The sequence below is a fragment of the Passer domesticus genome, chromosome 5 (assembly GCF_036417665.1).
Source record: "Passer domesticus isolate bPasDom1 chromosome 5, bPasDom1.hap1, whole genome shotgun sequence".
Lineage (NCBI taxonomy): Eukaryota > Metazoa > Chordata > Aves > Passeriformes > Passeridae > Passer > Passer domesticus.
In genome coordinates, this window is record NC_087478.1 from 17,279,334 (window position 1) to 17,299,004 (window position 19,671).

The 19,671-nt window shown below is 39.8% G+C and overlaps 2 protein-coding genes across 8 annotated transcripts in view; one reads left to right on the forward strand and one right to left on the reverse strand.

Annotated features, from left to right (window-relative positions):
• The window catches only part of ALG12 (ALG12 alpha-1,6-mannosyltransferase), a 34,004-nt gene extending 27,676 nt beyond the window's left edge, over window positions 1–6,328 (reverse strand). For 4 of the 6 annotated variants that reach the window (XR_010363494.1, XR_010363493.1, XM_064422173.1 and 1 more), the window contains exons 1-4: window positions 6,119–6,328; window positions 2,249–2,438; window positions 1,971–2,103; window positions 1,294–1,467 (exon numbers count right to left, since the gene is read on the reverse strand). Coding sequence is in view for 4 of the 6 variants with exons in the window: in XM_064422173.1 (XP_064278243.1) it covers window positions 1,294–1,467; window positions 1,971–2,103; window positions 2,249–2,413 (472 nt within the window). In the remaining 2 variants the exon portion in view is untranslated. Of the gene's footprint in view, window positions 1–1,293; window positions 1,468–1,970; window positions 2,120–2,248; window positions 2,439–5,064; window positions 5,638–6,118 lie in introns of those variants that run through there. The other 2 variants (XM_064422174.1, XM_064422175.1) reach the window with 2 other exon arrangements.
• A 182-nt stretch (window positions 6,329–6,510) lies between these two features.
• On the forward strand, window positions 6,511–19,398 carry CRELD2 (cysteine rich with EGF like domains 2). Of its 2 annotated transcripts, XM_064422176.1 has the most exons (10): window positions 6,513–6,779; window positions 7,787–7,869; window positions 8,729–8,839; window positions 11,092–11,183; window positions 12,177–12,353; window positions 13,665–13,763; window positions 15,351–15,428; window positions 16,185–16,280; window positions 17,121–17,261; window positions 18,824–19,398. In XM_064422176.1, exons 1-10 carry the CDS (start codon window positions 6,609–6,611, stop codon window positions 18,880–18,882), a joined length of 1,107 nt encoding a protein of 368 aa, XP_064278246.1. In that variant the 5' UTR covers window positions 6,513–6,608; the 3' UTR covers window positions 18,883–19,398. The 2 variants fall into 2 exon arrangements, with proteins under 2 accessions (XP_064278247.1, XP_064278246.1); XM_064422177.1 differs by lacking the exon at window positions 16,185–16,280 and having other exon boundaries at window positions 6,511–6,779.
• The last annotated feature ends 273 nt before the right edge of the window (window positions 19,399–19,671 follow it).

Genomic DNA, 19,671 nt, shown 5'->3' on the forward strand with positions numbered 1-19,671 from the left:
AAAACCCAAAAAAATCATCATTCAACATACTGAACTATTTTCTAAAGAGTAACACTCAATGCTATCTTCTTGTTCCTCTAACATCCCACCAATCCTCTCTTGGTCTTCCTACCATTTCTAGTCCAGAAATTCTTCCTTTGCTAGAGAAATGTAATTTGGAATAATGCACAGCTTTATACTGTTGATGTTTAAGCAATTAGGAAAAGTATAATCACAGAAGAACACATAGGAACTCTCTCTAGGCAGTATATTAATAGCTATTGGGGGGGGAAAAAGAAAAACAAATCTTAAGGGAGTACTAAAAGCTTCTCAAACTACAATTCATAATTATTATTGCTCAATATCAGCTGGGTAGTTAGTTTATTCTCTTGGCTAAGTATATACTAAATTCATAACACAAATCTATTTCAAACATATAAATGAGACTACAGACTACTGCTGAGGGAAAAATATCTATAAATTCATTTACATTATTAGGCAGGACACACCATATCTCTACAGATGAAGTTGTCTCTAGTTTAAATCTCAACATAGTAAAGTGCTCAGGATCCTAAGGAAAACATTAAATACTAAGGTCCAAAATCATTAAACAACTTGTATTTTTTAATACACATAAATTATCTGAGACATTACTAGACAGTTCATCTGACAATTCATCTGCTTTTGTTTCTCATTTCTCATCTATACAGGCTCTTACATCAACCTCACAATGTTATTAGCTGAACAACTTGCACTGAAGCATTTAGTGACTCAGTAAATATCTGTCACATGTGATTAATTTTCCTCTTCATCAGCTCTGGGGGAAAACTATATGTAGAGAAGATGCTGATTTTTTTTTTTTTTACTGTATATATAGAAACTGCTGCATTTGTAGACAGCTTCAGAAGAGGAAGGTGAAGATGGTGCAGCTTCTACAATCCCATTTGAAAGTCCTTTCCTGTGCAGACCAAATTCACAGGGTTTTTTTGAACTGCAGGTATACTTCATCCCTTTTCATAGCTCTGTGCTTTATGCATTAGACATGCGTCCTCAAACCTCTAGCTAATCAAAGCCATCTGACAAAACCCACATGTACTCAGATTCAATAAAACTTGATTAAACAGTCACTGTAAGCATAGATGGCAAAAAGAGAATGAAATCTCAAGCTTTCTAGTCTTGTTACCACACAATTTAATCAAGTAGACATATCAATTTGGTCTGACCATTGGTCTGACAATTTGGTCTTGTGCTTTAACTACTGGTACATTTGAAAAAAAGTTTTAACTTTTAAATTCATTCCTATGAAATACCTACCAAATGGAAGTGCAAACACATTAGGGAGGGTTCTTGTACAGTAAAACATCAAATGAAACTGAGTAGCAGTGATGAGACAGAAGATTGATGCTGTAGTTGCTCCAAACTGTTTTCTAACTTCTTTCTGCAGCTTCCATAAGGTGTAAATCACACTGAGCCCCAAACTTGCTCGAACTATCAGGAGAATAAAAACAGGAATCAAAGATCACTGATGAATAGCCATGTTATATAATGTAATGCAAAGACATTCTGAAGATTAACACTTAAGATACCACAATATAACTACCTTCAAAGAAACAAAAAGCCAAACAAAATTCCATTTAGTTTATCTGTTCTAATCCACTTTTAACTTGTCTGGTAGTTCTGCACAAAGGTCAATGCTTCCATGCCGAAGTTAACAATCCTTTCTGAACTGCATATGGGAGTGAACTCTCTGAAGAGACTTGGAACACTTGTTTTTTCTACACTGACTGACATTTGTTAGCACAGACTTTCTGTGTGCTGTTATTTACTCCCCAAAGAGGGAGCTGAATGGCCATGCTGGCCCCAAGTACAGTATGGTTTTTCCTTCATTGAGGAAAAGAATTTCACAATTTAACCATTGATCCAAATGTAGCAACAGTGCTTTAACTGGTGCTCTAATGGGTGACATCTCTGAGGATTTGAAATTCTCATACCTATCAGCTGGGAATAGAACTTGGACATTCTTAGCACAGAAAGTATGTAGATAGCCGGGCTGGAAAGAGCAGCAATAAAAATTGGTCCAAGGAAAGTTCTTGGGACAACTCCAGGAAATTCATGATGGTCATACTGCAAAAAGGAGAATCTACTTAAAATAAGCAAATTAGAAATAAGGGAAAATAAATCATATTCACACCACATATATCCTACAGATACTGCAGGGAATTGCCATCTTTAACACTGTCCAACAATGAAGACTTTATTTTCAACTTACCTTATCCAAGTCCAGCTGGTGGTACACCACATCATGGATAGCTTGTAGGTTAAAGCTCTCCTCCACTTTTGTAAAAGGACAGACAGTTAAATGAACAAAGGCCACAGCAATCAGCAGCAGCAGCAATGGGAATGACCGCCCACTTGAGCTCCTCTTCTGAGCCATCTTGGATTTGAAATTCAGATATATTCTATTATTATTAAACAAAAAGTAAAAATAAATTACATAAATAACATGGCATGAAAGTGTACAACCAGAAAAAAAAAAAAGACTGACGATGCAAGGAAGTAAAAAATATATTCAGAAGCATTTCAGAATTTATGTCACCATCTGTAAATATAATTGTTTTAATTTTCACCTAAAAAACTTCAAGACAACATGGACCCTACCTAAGAAACTATCTCCCTTTGCATTCCATACTGCCCCACTGCTGAGTGTCACCTCAGTTATGTCTGTGATTTGTGGGACAGATAGCTTTGTAACCTACCCCCACTTTAACTGCACACTGGATTCACACATGACTTTAGAACACACTCCCTTGTTTGTTCAGGGCTCCAAATACAGTAGGAGAGGATCCACAAGGATGAGAAACTCTTGAGAGCAGAGTACTTTGATCTCCCGAGTTTGCCAGCAGCTCAGGCTGGACTTGGCCAGACAAGGACAAATCCCCTTGGGCACCCACATGTGTCACTATGGCAAGAGACATTCTGTACCCCATATTTCACACTTCTACCCAAAAATGAAGGCTCCCTCTCCCTAGGGCTTCATTTCACAACACTGCTGAGCCATTCTTATGGAAGTATTTATATTGTATTTTATCACTACAAAAAATCATGTGTCCAGGTGATACCAGGGCAAATCTATTTCATGTTCTTTTAATTTAAGCTTCCCAATTTCTTTTAAGATTACAATTTAATAAAAGACAAGAGATTTAGGTTATTCTTGCTCTGTTCTCACAGAGAAAAACTTCAAAACCAGCACTTTTAAGGTACAACTGGGGTTTTGCTTAGAGATGTTTTCTCCTGTGTTTTGGTCTAAATATGTCCATCAAACAGATGTAAGATAGTTGTCAGATTTCCTGGGATCATTTAGCAACTGCCTCCTAGAGCTACCTTTTCCTGAACTGATGTTTGTGCTGTTCATTAGTGCAAATGAGTGACCTCATGTTCCTTGTATTCATAATGAGCACCAATAAATCCTGAAATATGGGTACTTCCTGTAAATTGCATGCATCTGAACATTATTTTAAATACCTCACTGACTGCATCTCTTTTTCTTATGATTGCTTCTGCTGCAGACTGTAACTAAAGCTCTACGCCTGGGCTCAAAAGACAGAGCCTTGTCAGGAGCCTAAACAAACCCTTCACCCCAGGGAGTGGGAATAGCCTTTTAACCTGTGCCTATTATTACTTCTTTACAAGAATGGATAACCGTGGTTTATGCTACAACAGAATCCTTATCCCAAAGGAGTAGGAAAGCAGGTATGGGACTGACACCAGGATACCTCAAAAAGTGTCTGGCAGGAATTAATTCCCTGCACAAGGCAATTTATGCTGCACAAATTCTTGCTGAATTCTTACAATAAATGCAGAAGAATCTCATGATTCTGGTCAAAGTTAACTGAAGAGAAAAATGGACACTGAAGGGTCAATGCACTGCTGCACACGGCAACACAGCACTTGAGCAGCTCCTGCATCAGGTGAAACAGCATAGTGACCTGCAGGTAGGTATTCCTGACTCCAAACTCACAGCTTCTTAACACTGCAGGTATTGTGGGACCCAATAAATCCTTATAAAAGAACCCAAGTGCTGAGAAGTTCTATTTTTTTCCTTTTTAACTACATCATCTGCATAACAATGAGCTGTTACCATCCCCTATAAATACTGCACTCATTATCCTCTGACCGATCTACAACACAGCCTGCCCCGGGTATCTTTAGCTGATAACCACATGAGTAATCAGTCCCCAGCTTCCTAAATCAGAATGGAAGTGAAGCTACATAGCCCACACACAGTTTATCACAAGCTTTTTTTTTTTTTTTTAATCTTGTTGACTCCAATCCTTTTGTATGTCTGAAAAAAGTAAGCACGACAGCATACTTGTACATCTTGAAGATAATTATATGCATTATAGATACCGAAATTCCCTGAAGGGAAACATGCTAGAAGATAAAAAACCAAAGCACGAAGACAACACCCAGGTTTCTGAGATAAAGCCTAATAAATTCAGTGGTCTTGTCAAGACTCAAGATAACTTGCTGTGTTGAAATTAATGCTGACAAGCATCAAAATTCAAGCAGAATTTATAAAGACAGGTAGACACTGAATTTGATTATTAAAATAAGTTTGCTATACAAAAGCAAATACTTGCAATTACAATTTTTTATTTTTTAAATGCCAAAACCACAGAAACAGCTTTTGACTTAATAAAAATAATTTAATAATGAAGCTTAGAGGAATAATCATATGCAATACACATAGGTTTGTCCATTGATTACACTCTGGCAACTTCAGAAGAATCCTCCTCAGGCCTTTACAACACAGCCACACTGACGTCCCCCAGGAATCTACATCAAGACTGGATCACAGAAGAACCCAGAAGGATCTTTAACACAAAGGACTCATTTTTTCTGGGATTAAACTGGGTGGAAAAAAATATTAGGGTTTCATATATTAAAAAAAAAAAAACAGCTGAGGTACTTTCATCAAAAACGGTTTGTTGCTGTTTTATACTTTTTCAATGGAAGGATCATTAGTTCATATAGATTATTTACTCTCCCTGTGAAAAACCTACCTACCATATTTAGCTCACTTACGTTTTTCAGATACGCTTCAGAAGAGCTGCGATAGAATTTGGCTGCTAAACTGCATGTTAAATCTGTCTACAGAGTCGTGTCACTTCCCCACACGGAGGAATCTAAGCAGAACCACCAAGAGCACCCCAGCATAAAGTCTACCCTCTTAGGCTTGACCTAGCTTTGGCAAAACCCATTTTGTACTATCTTAAATTTCCATGGCTTTTTTTCCTACGTTTTAATAGCTCTTACAAGTTTGACCTAGAGTTAATAACTCCATGAGGTCAGATTTAAACCTTTTAGTTGCTGCGATTGCTTTTTTTCCTTGTGTTAGGAAAAAACTGCAGTTACTATTCTTATATACACTTCCTCATGAGTTTCAGGAGTGGGTAAAAAAAAAAAAAAAAAAAAAAAAAACCAAAAAACTAAGAGGGGGAAAAAATAAGAGAAGGTTGAGGCAGGAAACGCAGCGTGGAACGCTACCAGACCAAAGATACAACGGCACGACAGAGAAAGAAAAGGCACTCTTGGGGCCGGGGAAGAAACATGCAGAATGCTCTCGACTGAAACCCACCCAAATCCAGCCCCACAACCCTCCCCGCGCCCCCATCGTTCCCCCCGGCAGGGACACCGGACCCCGCCCGCCCATCCCGGCCGGGGCGGGTTTGAAGCGCTGCCCGCGGCAGGTCGCTCCTGTGAGGGGGCTCCATGAGGGCTCCGGGCCGAGAGCGAACCCCGCCCGCCGCCCCGAGGCCGCCAGGCCCCGCGGCAGGGGCAGGCACCGCGCCCCGCGCACACCCTCAGGAGGCGCCCGCCCTGCCCGGCCCTGCCCTGCCCGGCCCGGCCGCGCTCGCTCCCGCGCCCGGGAGGCGGAGAGCTGGGGCGGCCGCCTAGCAGCGCCCGGCGGGGCTCCCGGGAACGCCCTCTGGCCCGGCTGCAGCGAAGGCACGGGCAGCTGGCGGCTGTCCCGCTCGGCTCGGCCCTGCCCCATCCATCCATCCATCCCTCCCTCCCTCGCTCGCTCGCCGCCCGCCCCGCCGGCCCGGGCAGCGCCCGCCGCCGCTCCCGCACTCACCGCGCGCGCGCCCACGTGGCCGCCCCGCAGAGCGCGCCGGCAGCGCCAGCCCCGCCAGCACGTGACCGCCTCCCCCGCCGGCCATATTGGGTGAGGGCAGGGCACGCCCCCGGCAGCAGAAGGTCTCCGAGGCAGCTGCCAAATGCAAATGGCGGGCGGCTCTGAAGCCCCTGCGGAGCCCGTGCTTGCCCTTTCTCATGATGGCGGCGGCGCTCGCTGCAACAGCACTGCCCCGCCCCCCGCCCAGCTCTGGGCACGCGGGGGGCTCCCATTGGTCCGGAGCGTGGCGGGCGCTGATTGGACCACGTCCCTTCGCTCCGCCGCCTCGACCAACGAGCGCCCGCGGCCGGTGCGCGCGTGGGGCTGACGCGGAAATCTGAATGGAGCTCGCGGGCCGGCGGGGCCGGGGCGGGGCCAGCGCGGCCGCCGCTGCTGAGGGGGCTCGGCTGGGGCGGCCCCGCTCCGCGTCCGGGGGTGCCGCGGCCTCGCCATGGGGCCCGGCCCCTCTCCGCGACCGGGCCCCGCGCCGCGGCCGTCTCGCGTGGCCTTGGCCGTGCTGCTCTGTGCCGCCCTGTTGCTGTCGCCGCCTGTTCGCGGCGCCGGTGAGCGGCGGCGCTTGGCGTGCTCCACCTGCCGGGGCATCGTGGACAGGTTCAACCAGGTGGGCCGCGGGGTGCGGGCGGGCGGCCCGTGGTGGGTCAGGGGTTCGCGGGGGCTCCCGGCGGGGTCGAGCCGCGGCGCGGGCGGCTCCGCCGGCCCCGGGCCGGGCAGCGCGGGTCCGGCCGGCTCCGTGCCCGGAGGCCGCGCTGCGGGAGCGCCTCCGCCGGAGCCGCGTTCCGGGCGGCGCCCGGCCCGGTGATGGAGCCGCGGCGGGTCCGCTCCGGCAGCGGTCCCAGTGCTGAGGCGGGTGTGGGGCAGAGCTCCTCCGTCTCCGCCGCCAAAGGTGTTTTGGTGCTTGTTGTGTGGAAAGGCTGGCTGCGTTGCAGCGTGTCCAGCTCCGTGGGAAGTGCTGGTGGAAAGCTTCATCCACAAACGCTCGCTGTCTGTTGCCGCTTGCAGCAGCCTTGCTTGTGGCTCGGTAAATTCTGCGCCGGCAGCGAGGGGCTGCTGCGCCTGGTGAGCGGCGCTTTGTGCTCTCCTTACACGTATCGGCTGCTGCAGGCTCGCCAGCTCGCTTGAACTGTGGGTTTTTCTGCCAGGTGTCGTCTGGTGGCATCGGCTGTGCCTGGGGACAGCTGTGCTGATCGCCTTGTTGTACAGGTTGTGTGCTTCACTTACAACTTGGTGCAGCCCGCGCTGTTATCAAAACTGAATGAAGCAGGGGTCCTGTTCAAATGATAATAAATAAATAACTTTCCTGAGAACTTGAGGGAGAAGAATGTAAAGTTTCATACATGCATGTTTTTTGGATTTTTTTTGTAAATCAAGACTGTAACGTCCTTGTGTATGCATTAGGAAAATTTAATCATGTTGCGCTATGACATACACTTTCTCACTTCTTGTGTTGTCATTAGCTGTTGCTTTCACTCAGGAATTTGATCAGCAGCTTGAGAGCTCTACTGCAGTTTATGCATGGCACTTTTCATAATTCCTATGTAAGCATTTGTTATTGCCTTCATTTTTGTTAGAAACAAACCCTATGTAATTCCTGGTGCTTTTTATTTATAGGGTTTAGCAGATACAGCTAAAAAAAACTTTGGTGGTGGAAACACTGCTTGGGAAGAGAAGACGCTGTCAAAGTATGAGTCCAGGTGAGCTGTCTGTACTTCTCATTCATCTGCATTTTGTGTTCACTGTGTGTAACTTCACTATACCAGTGTTTGTTTGGAACTTCAATACCGAACTTGGCACCTAAGGTTTCTCTTGTCCAAACCTTAAATTCTTAATGATGTTACATAACATTGTAATCTCAGGATTATAGTAAAGACTCAAAACGCCTTATTATTGCCTCTATTTGCCTTCAGTTTCTGGAAACAACAAAAGTTAATTCTGTTATTAGTCACAGTAGTTGTTTTTTTATCTATTTACCTATTTAAGTCTTAAAATAATAGATCTAAATAATGGCAAATACTTCATTGCTAGTAATAAAAGGTACAGAGTACTGAAACGCTTGATTTAGAATTAAAGCAGTATCTTCTCCCTAGAGTTGTCACTGTTTCAGTGCCAAAGAGAAGGCAAATTACTGTACATATATCTGGTTAACCATGGAGAAAAGTCCTGCATTTCAAAGTCACTTTTTTATCTTAGTTGGAGCACTGAGATGTTGCTGTGAGATTCACAGGCTTGTGTCAAATAAAAATACATTAAATTTATTGTTGGTTAAAGAACTGCACTCCAATTTTCTGGGAAGCTAAAAATCTATTAAACCTGCAATCTAGAAATATAGTAAATGTGAGCAAGTCATAACGTTCTTGTGGTCATTATTCTGGGTTTGGGTTTCTTTTTTGACTGAAGTAATGTTTATTAGTTCTTTACTCTAATGTTTTGAAACTAATTCAGGGCACCCCATAAACTGATGAAATATTCTCACTGAAGTCTGGCTGCTCTGTGAGGTCTTGAGTTGTATGGAAAGTTTAAATTAAATTTATTGTTTTCCTTCTCTGCTTGTAGTGAAATTCGTCTTGTAGAGATCATAGAGAATCTGTGTGACAGTAGTAACTTTGAATGTAACAACATGGTAGAAGAACATGAAGAACTTATAGAGAAATGGTGGTTCAAATTGTAAGTATATTTTCTTGGTGGAGATCTTTGTGTGAATAAATTATCTAAGAGCATCCTCTTAGATATTAAATTTAACATTTAATAATGTTAAATATCTTAGATATTAAATTTTAACATTTAATAATGTTAAATCTTGTGCCTGAACAATAGCAGTATGAGTAATTATTCATTGTCTTTCAAGAGTTGCCATTGGGTACAGCTGGTTTCAGGCTAACTTTTAGTGTCATGTGCTGCTGTTCTTTTTGATTTTCAATTCCAGCAGTGTTGCACCAATGCATCTACGCTTGTTTCTTATACATTGTCTACTTAGTTACCAGTAGGATATTGAGGCAAACTAACTTTCGAAAATTTTGAAGTTTAGTCCCTTACATTTTCCTTTGTCACAAAACTGCCAAGGCCTCTTTAGTTCTTGTGGGGTTTTTGTTTGCTTGGTTTTTTCCCCTGAAACTACATTTTGTTCTCCTAGCAATCAAAATAATAATTGGTGCTAATCAGAATAGATGTTGACTCTCTTGCAGATGGTGGAGTAGCAGCTGACTTTTCTACCTGCAATTTAAGCTAGACTGGAATTTGTGTTATAGCTAAGCTTTTTGTATACCAGTCTTAAATATAATTAGTGCATGGATAGCAGTGTAACATTTACATTTCTTAATGTTTGGGTTTTTTAGTTCCAAATCACATTTCTTCTAAGTATTTTTTCACTAATTTAGTCTGTCAGCACTCCTAATTAGCTAGAATTCAATAGGGTGAACTGCCATTATAATGTTTCATAACTGGATAAGACTTTTTGATACTCTACTTTCTTCTAAATGACTGCTTTATCCTTTTACCTAAGTATACAGGATTGTACATATGTTAACACATCGTGAAGGGAATAGAGTACAATAGCAGAGCAGAAAATAGAATATTTCAGTTGGAAGGAATGTAAAATGATCACTTAGTCCCACTGCCTGACTGCTTCAGGGCTGATGAAAAGTTAAAGCATGTTGTTAAGGTCATTGTCCAAGCACTTCTAAAACACTGATAGGTTTGGGGCCTCCACCACCTCTCTGGGAAACCTGTGCCAGTGATTGCCCTCTTGGTAAAGAAATGTTTCTTGATGTCCAGTCTAAACCTCTCCTGGTGCAGCCTTGAGCCCTTCCCTTGTGTCCTGTCATTAAATACAAGAGATCGGCACCTCCTTCTCCCCTTTCCCTCCTCAGGAAGCTGCAGAGGGCAATGAGGCCACCCCCTCCACCACCTTCTAGACAAGCACAGAGTCCTTAGGTGCTCCTCATAGGACATGCCTTCTAGAAAGGTAAACTATGCAATTCAGAGTCTTTAATTTGGCTAAAATTTGCAGAACTAGTCTTAACTAGAAAATTTGGCATAGTAAACTTCCTAAAATAATCAAAACAATTAATAAAATACATTGAATTTTGGAAAGTTTCTGTATTTAATAGACCTTTTGAGTGCATGCAATTGATTGATTGCCTTCCTTTCTTTAACGTGCAGTATCCAAATGTCATCCAGTTTCTGTGGTAGTTTCCAAAGACATTTCTTTGCCCATCAATACCTTAAGCATTTTTTACAAGTTGTTGCATAAAGGGTGGTTGATCACTGGAACAGGTTCCCCACAGCACCAAGCCTGTCAGAGTTCACGAATCATCTGGAGGACACTCTTGTTCTCATACTTTAGTGTAGGAAGTCCTGTGAGGAGCAGGGAGCTGGACTCAATTAATTGGGGTTGTATGTTGGTGCTCAAGTAGCACATAACTAACTTCTTCATTTTAAAAATGGCTTCTAAAATAATACTCGATCAATGCTAAAAAAAAAAGTAGAAATTTTAACCCAACCATCAAGTAGCCAATCATCTGTATACTTGAGATAAAGATACAGCAAGTATCTATAAGAGAAAGACATAATTAAGACTGTCTAAACTGTATCTAAACCTTCCCTAAAAGTTAGGTGTTTAAAAAAAGTGTGTGTGCATGTATGAAGAAAAATTGATTTGTTGCTCTTATTTCACTTTTTTTCCTAAATGTAATTTATAAAATTTGAGTAGAGCTTGTTAATAGTATTGTATTTTAGAAGGTACATTTTCAAATTGGAGAACTTCTTCTAGAAATTGATTCCTGAAATCTTCAGAAGAATTAGGTTTCTAATCTGTCATGTGTAATAGGTTTCTCTCCTGTGTTGTGTTGGGTCAGTTGTGTGAGCTGGCTTTTAAAGAATGTTTGTTCTTTTTGTTTGTAAATGTTTTTCATATACAGAAAGAAGAAGTATCCAGATTTGTTTAAGTGGTTTTGCATTGAAACAATAGAAGTTTGCTGCCCTGCTGGAACTTATGGACCCGATTGCCTTGGTAAAATTCAGTAGCAGATACAGTTTTTTTACCTGTTTGTTTCAGTCTTTACTGTCACAGACAAATACATGATGTACGACATTTTGCATGAGACACAGGCTGCTGTGTAGTATGTACCTGCTTGCTGCCTCATAGCTGAGTGGCTATCCTGTGAATATTCTGCCTGAATAAAAGTCTTCTGGGCATGTAGTAATGTACTGAGCTGTCAAAGGTACCAAGATGTGCAGAAACAATCAATCTGATGCTAATATCCACACCTGGCCCATCCATAAAGGCTCTCTGTAACATGAAGTCTGTTGTTTAGGTGACCTTGCAGAATCTATGTAGACAAGAATCCTTGATCAGTGTAAAGAGTAAAACAACCCAAATGCTGTTGGGTTTTAAATGAAGAAACTTGCAACTGAGGATCAATTAAAGAGGCCATGACAAAAATTGGGTAAAAGTAGGTGGGAGGTGAAAGTAAGGTCTTTGCAAAAGTGATGAGAGATCTTGGCCTCTGAAGCTGGTAAAATTTGTAAATCTCTAAAACTTCACACCTTATTAAGAGATCGATTTTGGCCGCTTAATATATTGGTAAAAATTTAGTCCCCATTCCCTATATTGATCTAAATGATACCTGGTAGATTTTTACAAATGTAATGTGAGCCTTCTCAGAGATACTGAAAAAACAAAGATACCAGTTTAGTCCAGGAAGCTAGGAAAATAAATAAAATTTTGAACCATGGTCTTTACCTGAAATCAAATTGATAACTGAACTTCCCTAGAGATTGCTTTGAGTTTTCCTTATACTTGAATATGTTATTAAGCATTGCCTTATTGCAAAACTTTTAGTTACTCTCAAGGGTGAAAAAGACTCTTGGAAATTATATCCTGCTTTAGTGTGACAATTTAATTTTTATTTTATTTTCTGTAAAGATGGAGGGACTTCAGGTGCTTGTGTCTGAGAGTAGAAAGTTATTTTCTGATTTTTAAATATTTTTGATCCTTTTTTAGCTTGTCATGGTGGATCAGAAAGACCTTGCCATGGAAATGGCCACTGTGATGGTGATGGTACCCGAGGTGGAGATGGCTCATGTAGCTGTAAGAAGGAGTACACAGGACAGTTTTGTTTGGACTGTTCTAGTGGTTACTTCAGTTCCTTGAGAAATGAGACACATTCTGTTTGTACAGGTAACAAGGTCTTAACACATGCTTATATCTTCGTGTTACTTCTTCAGTTTTTGCAAGCAAAACTAGAAACATTTGAAACTAACAAATGTAGAAACAAAACACAGTTTGGTCAGCTTTAAGCATAAAAGACACATCAGTTACTTTAGTGGAATTCTAATTCTTTGCTAAGTCATCTTTCCACACTGCCTTTGATTTTTAAATTGTTTTTTTTTCTGTTTTAAGAAGAAGAATTCATAAAAATCTTTGCTTCTCTGCTTCCAAAGTACTGTTAAAATCTTGAGCTGAAATTACTACATACTGGACTGCTTTAAAAGCTAGGTTTTCCTCACATCTCAGATAAGCTTAAATGGAAGAAATGGAAGCAGCTGATCTGTACTGCAAACTACTTAGATTCTAGTTAGATATGCCTAAGTTTAATTTTGAAACAAAGTCAGGTCATAGGAATAAAATTTTGCATTGGTCAGATTTTCAATTCTTCTTAGACCCTTGATGAAATTCTGCAAGAGCTGCATCCTGACCCCTGGCGTCTAATAAGATTATTTTTAAATAGTGTATATTCTTGTCTATACTAAAAAAAAAAAAAAAAAAAACAAACCAAAAACAAACCCAAAAAGCAAATATAGTATTTATTTGTGATTTTATTAACAAATTATAATCTATATTTGGTTTTTTTTAATCTGGTTGTGTAGTAATTCTTCTCTATGATTTGTTTTAGATGACAATATATAGCATACAAATGTTATATAGGTTGTGTCATATATGCATGTTATATATATGTATACAATATGCATGTACAGCTGGATTTCTAGTATAGTTCCTTCTGAATTCTTCAGAGTTAAATCACTTCATACATTGCTCTCATAGCTAGTTCCAAATGTAAGTTGTGTGAGGATTAATTGGGTAGATTCATTAGGTTCAGAGTTTGATGTTTAAACTCATGTCCCAGCCTTGAGGAACTGAGCTAAATTTGCCTTCCTGATCTCCTCTTTCCAAATATTTTAGAAATTGGACCTGCCACTTCTAGTCACTAGAATTTCATGACAGTGTTTTCAGTGGTGCAAATAACTGTAATTGCTAGGTTTGGTTTCTGGTGGTATTTTGGGATATTGCAGTTGTTTTGGTCAGATAGCTGCATGTTTCTAAATTAAATCTTGGTCTTATGGAGGTGCTGTCTTGTGAATGGGAGTTTTAAGCTACTAAAAAATGATGACTTCCACTGAATCCTAAATAAAGTTTTCTCTGAGAGTTTGTTTGCCCAAACTTGTCTTGGGATCTTTCAACAAAACTCAGGTTGAAGTTTTCTCCTCTCAGCCTGCCATGCTGCCTGTAAGACATGTACTGGTTCAAGTAACATGGACTGCCAGGATTGTAAAGAAGGCTGGATTAAAAATGAAGATGGAGCTTGTGTGGGTGAGTAATGCTTGGCAGAGTTCGAATGGGTTTTGTAGTTACACTGGCTAGTAAGATTAGATGGCATCCCTTCCAAGTTTTATTGTATTTTATGGAAATTATCTGTCACTTTAGATTTCTACAGTTTTATTAGTCTCTCTCTTCCTAACTTTGTGTTGCAGGAAAGCAGTATTTTCTCACCAATGATTGCCTTCTGACGATAGTTACCTTTATCATACTGTTCTGTATGTCTTTTTAGTTTAATGGGACTCATAGAGCAGCAAGTGGGGTGTTTCTTTTTAGACATGAGTTTTCTTGGTGTTTATTTGTATGCTAAACAATGTCCTGCTCTTGACTTAAGCTATTTGTCAATTAGTAGAAGATTCATATAAACTTTACTACGTGTTTTGTACTAATTGGACATTTACCTTCACATAATTTTGTCATAAATGCTCAGCCCTAGTAGAGTTCAAACACTTCACTAAAAGCCATGCATGCTGACTTTTCCTGTTGTTGGACAGCAATACCGGGAGACATCAAGATCAGTGCTTCCATTAATTTCTTACCTGTTTCTATCTTAGCATTTAAGTTTGTTTACGAGGAGATAAGTGTGAAATATTTCAGGAAAAATGCAAACACTAAAAATACTCCCAATGCAGGAATGCACTCGGAGAGAGTAACATGTTCTGTTTAAGTGGTTGAATTTGACCCTTTAAAGACCTCTAACATAATGCCCGGAAACAGTGTCTTAGAAATTTTATGAACACTGCTTCCTTTTCAAAGTGCAAGTGAGAGCTGTGTTTGAATTACAGCTCTTGCAATACCTGCTTAGGCAGCTACTGAGCACTCCCAGGGCATTTTTAAGATGCTTTGGTACTCTCTTCTGTACGGCTGAGTTTTTTCCAGATAATTATTGCCACTAATCAACTATAAATCAATTGAGTAATCAGTAGGAATGATGGGTGCATCAACAGGAGGAGGTGTGACAGCAATGACAGGAGGAGAGGGACTGAAATAGCCTTTGTTTGAATTTTTAAATGAAATACTGTGGCACCCTTTCCTCAATGTCATAAGACTTGCGTGTTTTAACTCTGCGGTAGAATAGGTTTCCAGCTTGACTCATCTTAATCATGACTTGGTTTGTTCCAATTTGCTTTCTGCAGAATACTAAGAGGGGCACGTATGTGCAGTAGTATAGTTTTTTAGTCATATAAAAAGCTCTGTAACTTGGTAATGTAGGAGTACAGGAGAAAATAGTGTTCCAGAACAGTAGTGTGTCTGCTTGTTTATTATGATATCTGCATAAATGCATGACTTGGAAATGGCAGGGATTGCAGGTATCCTGGAAGTTTATTTTGAATTTCTGATAAATTTCTTATTGTCATCACAAAGGATATGAGGATCAGTTTTGATTTTTTAATACAGGTTTAAGCTGAACTAAACAGTGTTTGTTACCATGCTAGTTCTGTGTCTACCATGTTGCATACCTGACCCCAAACTCATTGCAACAAATATTCTCAATGCAGTCAGTTTATAGCATTCAAGTATTAGTCTGTCTATTTAATCATAACTACTATTTTAAGTAACTTGTCACTTTTTATCTTTCAGATTTAGATGAATGTGCTGCTTCTCCTTGCAAAGATCACCAGTATTGTTTGAACACAGATGGATCTTTCTCATGCAAAGGTTTCTTTTCAATCTTCTGTTGCATTGTACTGTCTAGAATCCTTAACTAATGCCAGAGGTAATGCTTAGAAAATGCCTGATAGGTATTTGGTACAGTGTGGTCTGATCCTCACTGGGCACAGGGTGAGGCTTTAGACCCATTATATGAGCAAAACAAGAGATTTCTGGTTATTTCCACTTGGCTTTTGTGAGACCTTCCAGCTCTGGGGCCTCCAACAAAAGCAGGCGTGGACCTGCCTGAGTGGGTCCAGAGGACAGCTGTGAAAATCTTGATCAAGAGGGTCACCTCCCCTATGAGGACAGGCTGAGAGAGCTGGCATTGTCCATTCTTAACAAGGGAAGGCTACAGAGCCCTTCAGTACCTAAAGAGACCTAAAACAAAGGTGGAGAAGAACTTCTTACAAGGGCATGTAGTGGACAAGACAAGAGGGAGTGGATTCAAGCAGAAATAGATTAGATTATATATTAGGAAGAAAATCTTTACTATGAGGGTGTTGAGGCACTGGACCTGAGAAGTTATGAATGCCGTGTCCCTGAATGGGTTCAAAGACCAGTTGGATGGAACTCTGAGCTACCTGGTCCAGTGAAAGACATCCAACCTAAAGCAGGGGGGGTTGGAGCTAGATGATCTTTAAGATCAACTTCCAGTCCAAGCCATTCTATGATTCCTTGTGTGGGTAAGCTGTCTGACTTTAAGGGTAGTATTTTAAACCTCAGATACATGATTTTTTTATGCATAAAATATTTTATCTTTAGCATGTGATGCCAGCTGTGTAGGTTGCACAGGAGAAGGTTCTGAAAAATGTAAGACCTGCGCATCTGGATACGTGAAGGAAGATGAGAAGTGTACAGGTTGGTGGATTTAGCAGCAGCTGGTAGAATGCTGGTTAGCTCACTCTTGGTTAGCCATGCTGAGGAGCTCATAAGTGCATTCACATTTGTGTGCTTCAGCTTTCATGACTGTCAAAGTGAACCCAGTCATTCTGATATTAGGTGCAAAGACATTCTCAATAAATTACTTTATATTTCTGAGCTGATATGCTTGACAAGACTTAAAGTGAATCACTGGTACGAAGGAACAAGGTATTTTATAGTAGCTTCAGGAAACAGCTACATGAGTCTTTTGTCAGTTACTTACCACTTCATCAGATCTGTGTTTCTGTTCATTTTGTAGCAGAAAGGCAGGCATTGTGATAATCCATCAATGTCCAAGTTCAAATGATATTCCTTCTTAGGGAATTATAACGTGAAATTAGACTTCCTCTGTGGGAAAGAACAAGACATATGCATAATCTGAAGTAGCTATTAACTGTGATGTTGTGGTATTTACAAGCTCTGTTCCCTTTGGCTATACTTTGATGGCATAAATAGAAAATGACTGTGGAGGAAATGTTCTGTAGGTTAAGATGAATTGCCTAATTGTGACAAACATAACTACTTAATACATTTCTCCATACAGGGACTTGCAAAACATTAAAAAGCAACAGTACTCAGTGTTATATGAATAACTTTGAAATAGTCCAAATCATGAAGAATTAGATTATTTTAACAGATGTTACATCTGTTGCAGCAGCATTCTGCTCCTCAGTGTTTTTCATATTTGAATAGAATTTTGTTTATATGACTGAGCACAAATAAGGTTTATAACAAAATAACAGCAGTGGACTTTTTCTTTCCCTGTGCTGTCTCTAGATATAGATGAATGTAACCTTCCTGAAAAGGTCTGCACGAAAGAGAACCAAGACTGTGTTAATACGTCAGGTAGTTACAAGTGTGTATGTTCAGAAGGGTTTGAAGAGAAGGATGGAACATGTGTTCAAACTGTAAAACCAGGTAAGTAGCTTTTCAGGGACAATTAAAAAAAATATGCTGTATCAACAACTTGGAGTTTTATGTAAGTCTAAGGGTCTAGTTACTTGTAAATCCCTCCACAGTATTTCTCATCTTCACACAGCTGTGATCTGTATCAATAGTTTATAGTGGAGGCCACACTGATGGGTGGTTTTTTGCTTAAACATAGTTTATGTTTTTAAACATTCTGTTCTCGTCTTGCTGCATTTTTGCTTAACTCGAGATTGTGGTTTTTTTGTCATTTAAGGATTTGCTTTGTTACATAAAATGAGTTAGCAAATTTCTGCTGTCATAAAAATGAGCTTGTCCTCCCCAGTTCTTTCCTTTATCATTAATTGTAGTGACTTAAGGGTTTATCTGATTGCATGCAATCTTCAGCTCATTGAAATCTCTGAAAATTACAAATTGAAAAAATAATTACAAATTCTTTTTGCTGGATGAAAAAGCTGAATTTGTTTATTTTGTAATCATGTAAGTGCCAGAGCTGGTGTTAAGATGAAAATGGGGAAGACATCCATACCTGTCAGTCATAGGGAACTGTTCAGCTTCACTTAAATTATGACTTCAGTCAAAAAATTAAACTATCATTTTTTCTAGGATGTGCTGACCCATATGGACAGAACTACATTCATTAAATGTTCCATTACTCCATCTAGGTCTCTTTTACAATTCCAAAGAGAAAAACTCGATTATTTTGCAATAACAGCTGTAGGAGAATAGATGAGAGACACCTAATTTCACGCCTCTTCTTTTTGCTTCTTAGCTTGTGTGGGTGATTTTTTTGTCCTCCCATTTCCATGTCCAACACTGACTTCTTCATCTTGTACTAAAAAGTTGTAATGGTGGATGTTGTATTGCTGCTCAAGGCCACTCAGTTCATTCCTTTTACTCTCAGTGCTCTCTGTTAATAGTCCTATAGAACCAGTTATGTACTTCTCTGATACAGATATGCAGGGTATCAGTTACTATCTTTGTTAATGTGGTCTGATATCTTGAGACTAAAAGTAAAATAAAAGGTTGATAAATTGGCTTAGTTTTTTTTTTTGTTTGTTTAGATGATGCTTTTCACAATATAATGAAATTGCTCTGCTTTTTAAAAGGATGTTTTAACATCTGATCTGAGCAGTTTGTACTATAAAAACAATTCTGAATAAGACTTGCCCTACTTTTTCAAACACCGAAACTGCTACTGACAGGTTGTGTGGAAAGAAGGAAATTCACTGTGAATAGCTGAAAACAAAAGCCTAGAATAGAAGTGCCTGTGCTGATTTTTTTTTTCCTTCCACTAATAGTATAATACCAATTTATTTGAAAAATTTTGTTTGCCTGTAGTAAAAAAAATAAATACAAGCTTAGGTTGGGAGAATGGTGCAAGTAGGTGTTATATGTGGCTTAATTGTTTCTCTGGTCTTGATAAATATGTTGATTTGGGTTTGTCTTTTAAAAAAATCCTTATTTCAAAAATCACAGTTATATATATAATTAATTGTATATGTATAATTGATAGTAGATTTGTATTCTAACTGTGCTATTTAACTTCACAGGAGAAGAAGTAGAGAGTGTAACAACTGAGCCTTCACATACTGAACATGTTGACTTATGATCTGCATTCAGAACCAAAAGACATTCCTATCTAAAGTTTTAAATTATTGGACTAAGCCTCTGCTAGCTGACATACTGTGGAAGTGGTATGAAATATGCAGGTTGCCATTAAGACTTTTTTTTTTTTAAATGGTGACAACCTGCTCTTTAAGCTGCATTTCTTTATTCTTAAATCCCACTTTTTATATAATTCTTCAAAAACAACGTTCTAGATGGGTTAGTATAAAATTTGAATTAGTATAACACTGTACCCAGCAACTGTAAACAACTTGCAGGCTTTTCATTCTAGTGCCTACTGAAAACTGTTATCTTCTGGAAGAATTTAGTTGCACTTCATAATTCAAGGAAAATTTAGACTGAAGTTTGTGGTTTCTAATCATGAGAAATATTTCCGTAATTGAAATACAGCTTTTGGAAATTGTCAAAGGGAATCTCTGTGGTGGGGAGGGAAGCACTGTTCCTTTAAACAAAATAGAATGCCTAATATTGCATTCAATAAAAGTGTATTTTGTTGGAATGTGCCTTAAAATTTTTAAGATGCTAATACCTTCATGTGTTGTCATGCCTGTTTTTCTTTTAAGTCAGTGAAAAAACACCAAAACCACAAAAGGACCACAAACAACCTTCAAAAAACCAAAACCCTAGGACACTGTAAACTGTATTTCAGTTCAGCACTGAATTCAAGCACTCAGTTATATTGGAATATACATGAAATAAAAACCCCAACCCAACAACATCCTCTCTCTCACACACACTTTCCTCTAAAGGAAGAATGATGTCAACTTAACTT

Excerpts from the sequence above, each read along its gene's own strand:
- CRELD2 (XM_064422176.1), top strand. The coding sequence starts at position 6,609 with ATGGGGCCCGGCCCCTCTCCGCGACCGGGCCCCGCGCCGCGGCCGTCT. Across the intron at positions 6,780-7,786 it reads TCGTGGACAGGTTCAACCAG|GGTTTAGCAGATACAGCTAA; the intron begins GTGGGCCGCGGG and ends TTTTATTTATAG. Across the intron at positions 16,281-17,120 it reads GGAAGATGAGAAGTGTACAG|ATATAGATGAATGTAACCTT; the intron begins GTTGGTGGATTT and ends TGCTGTCTCTAG.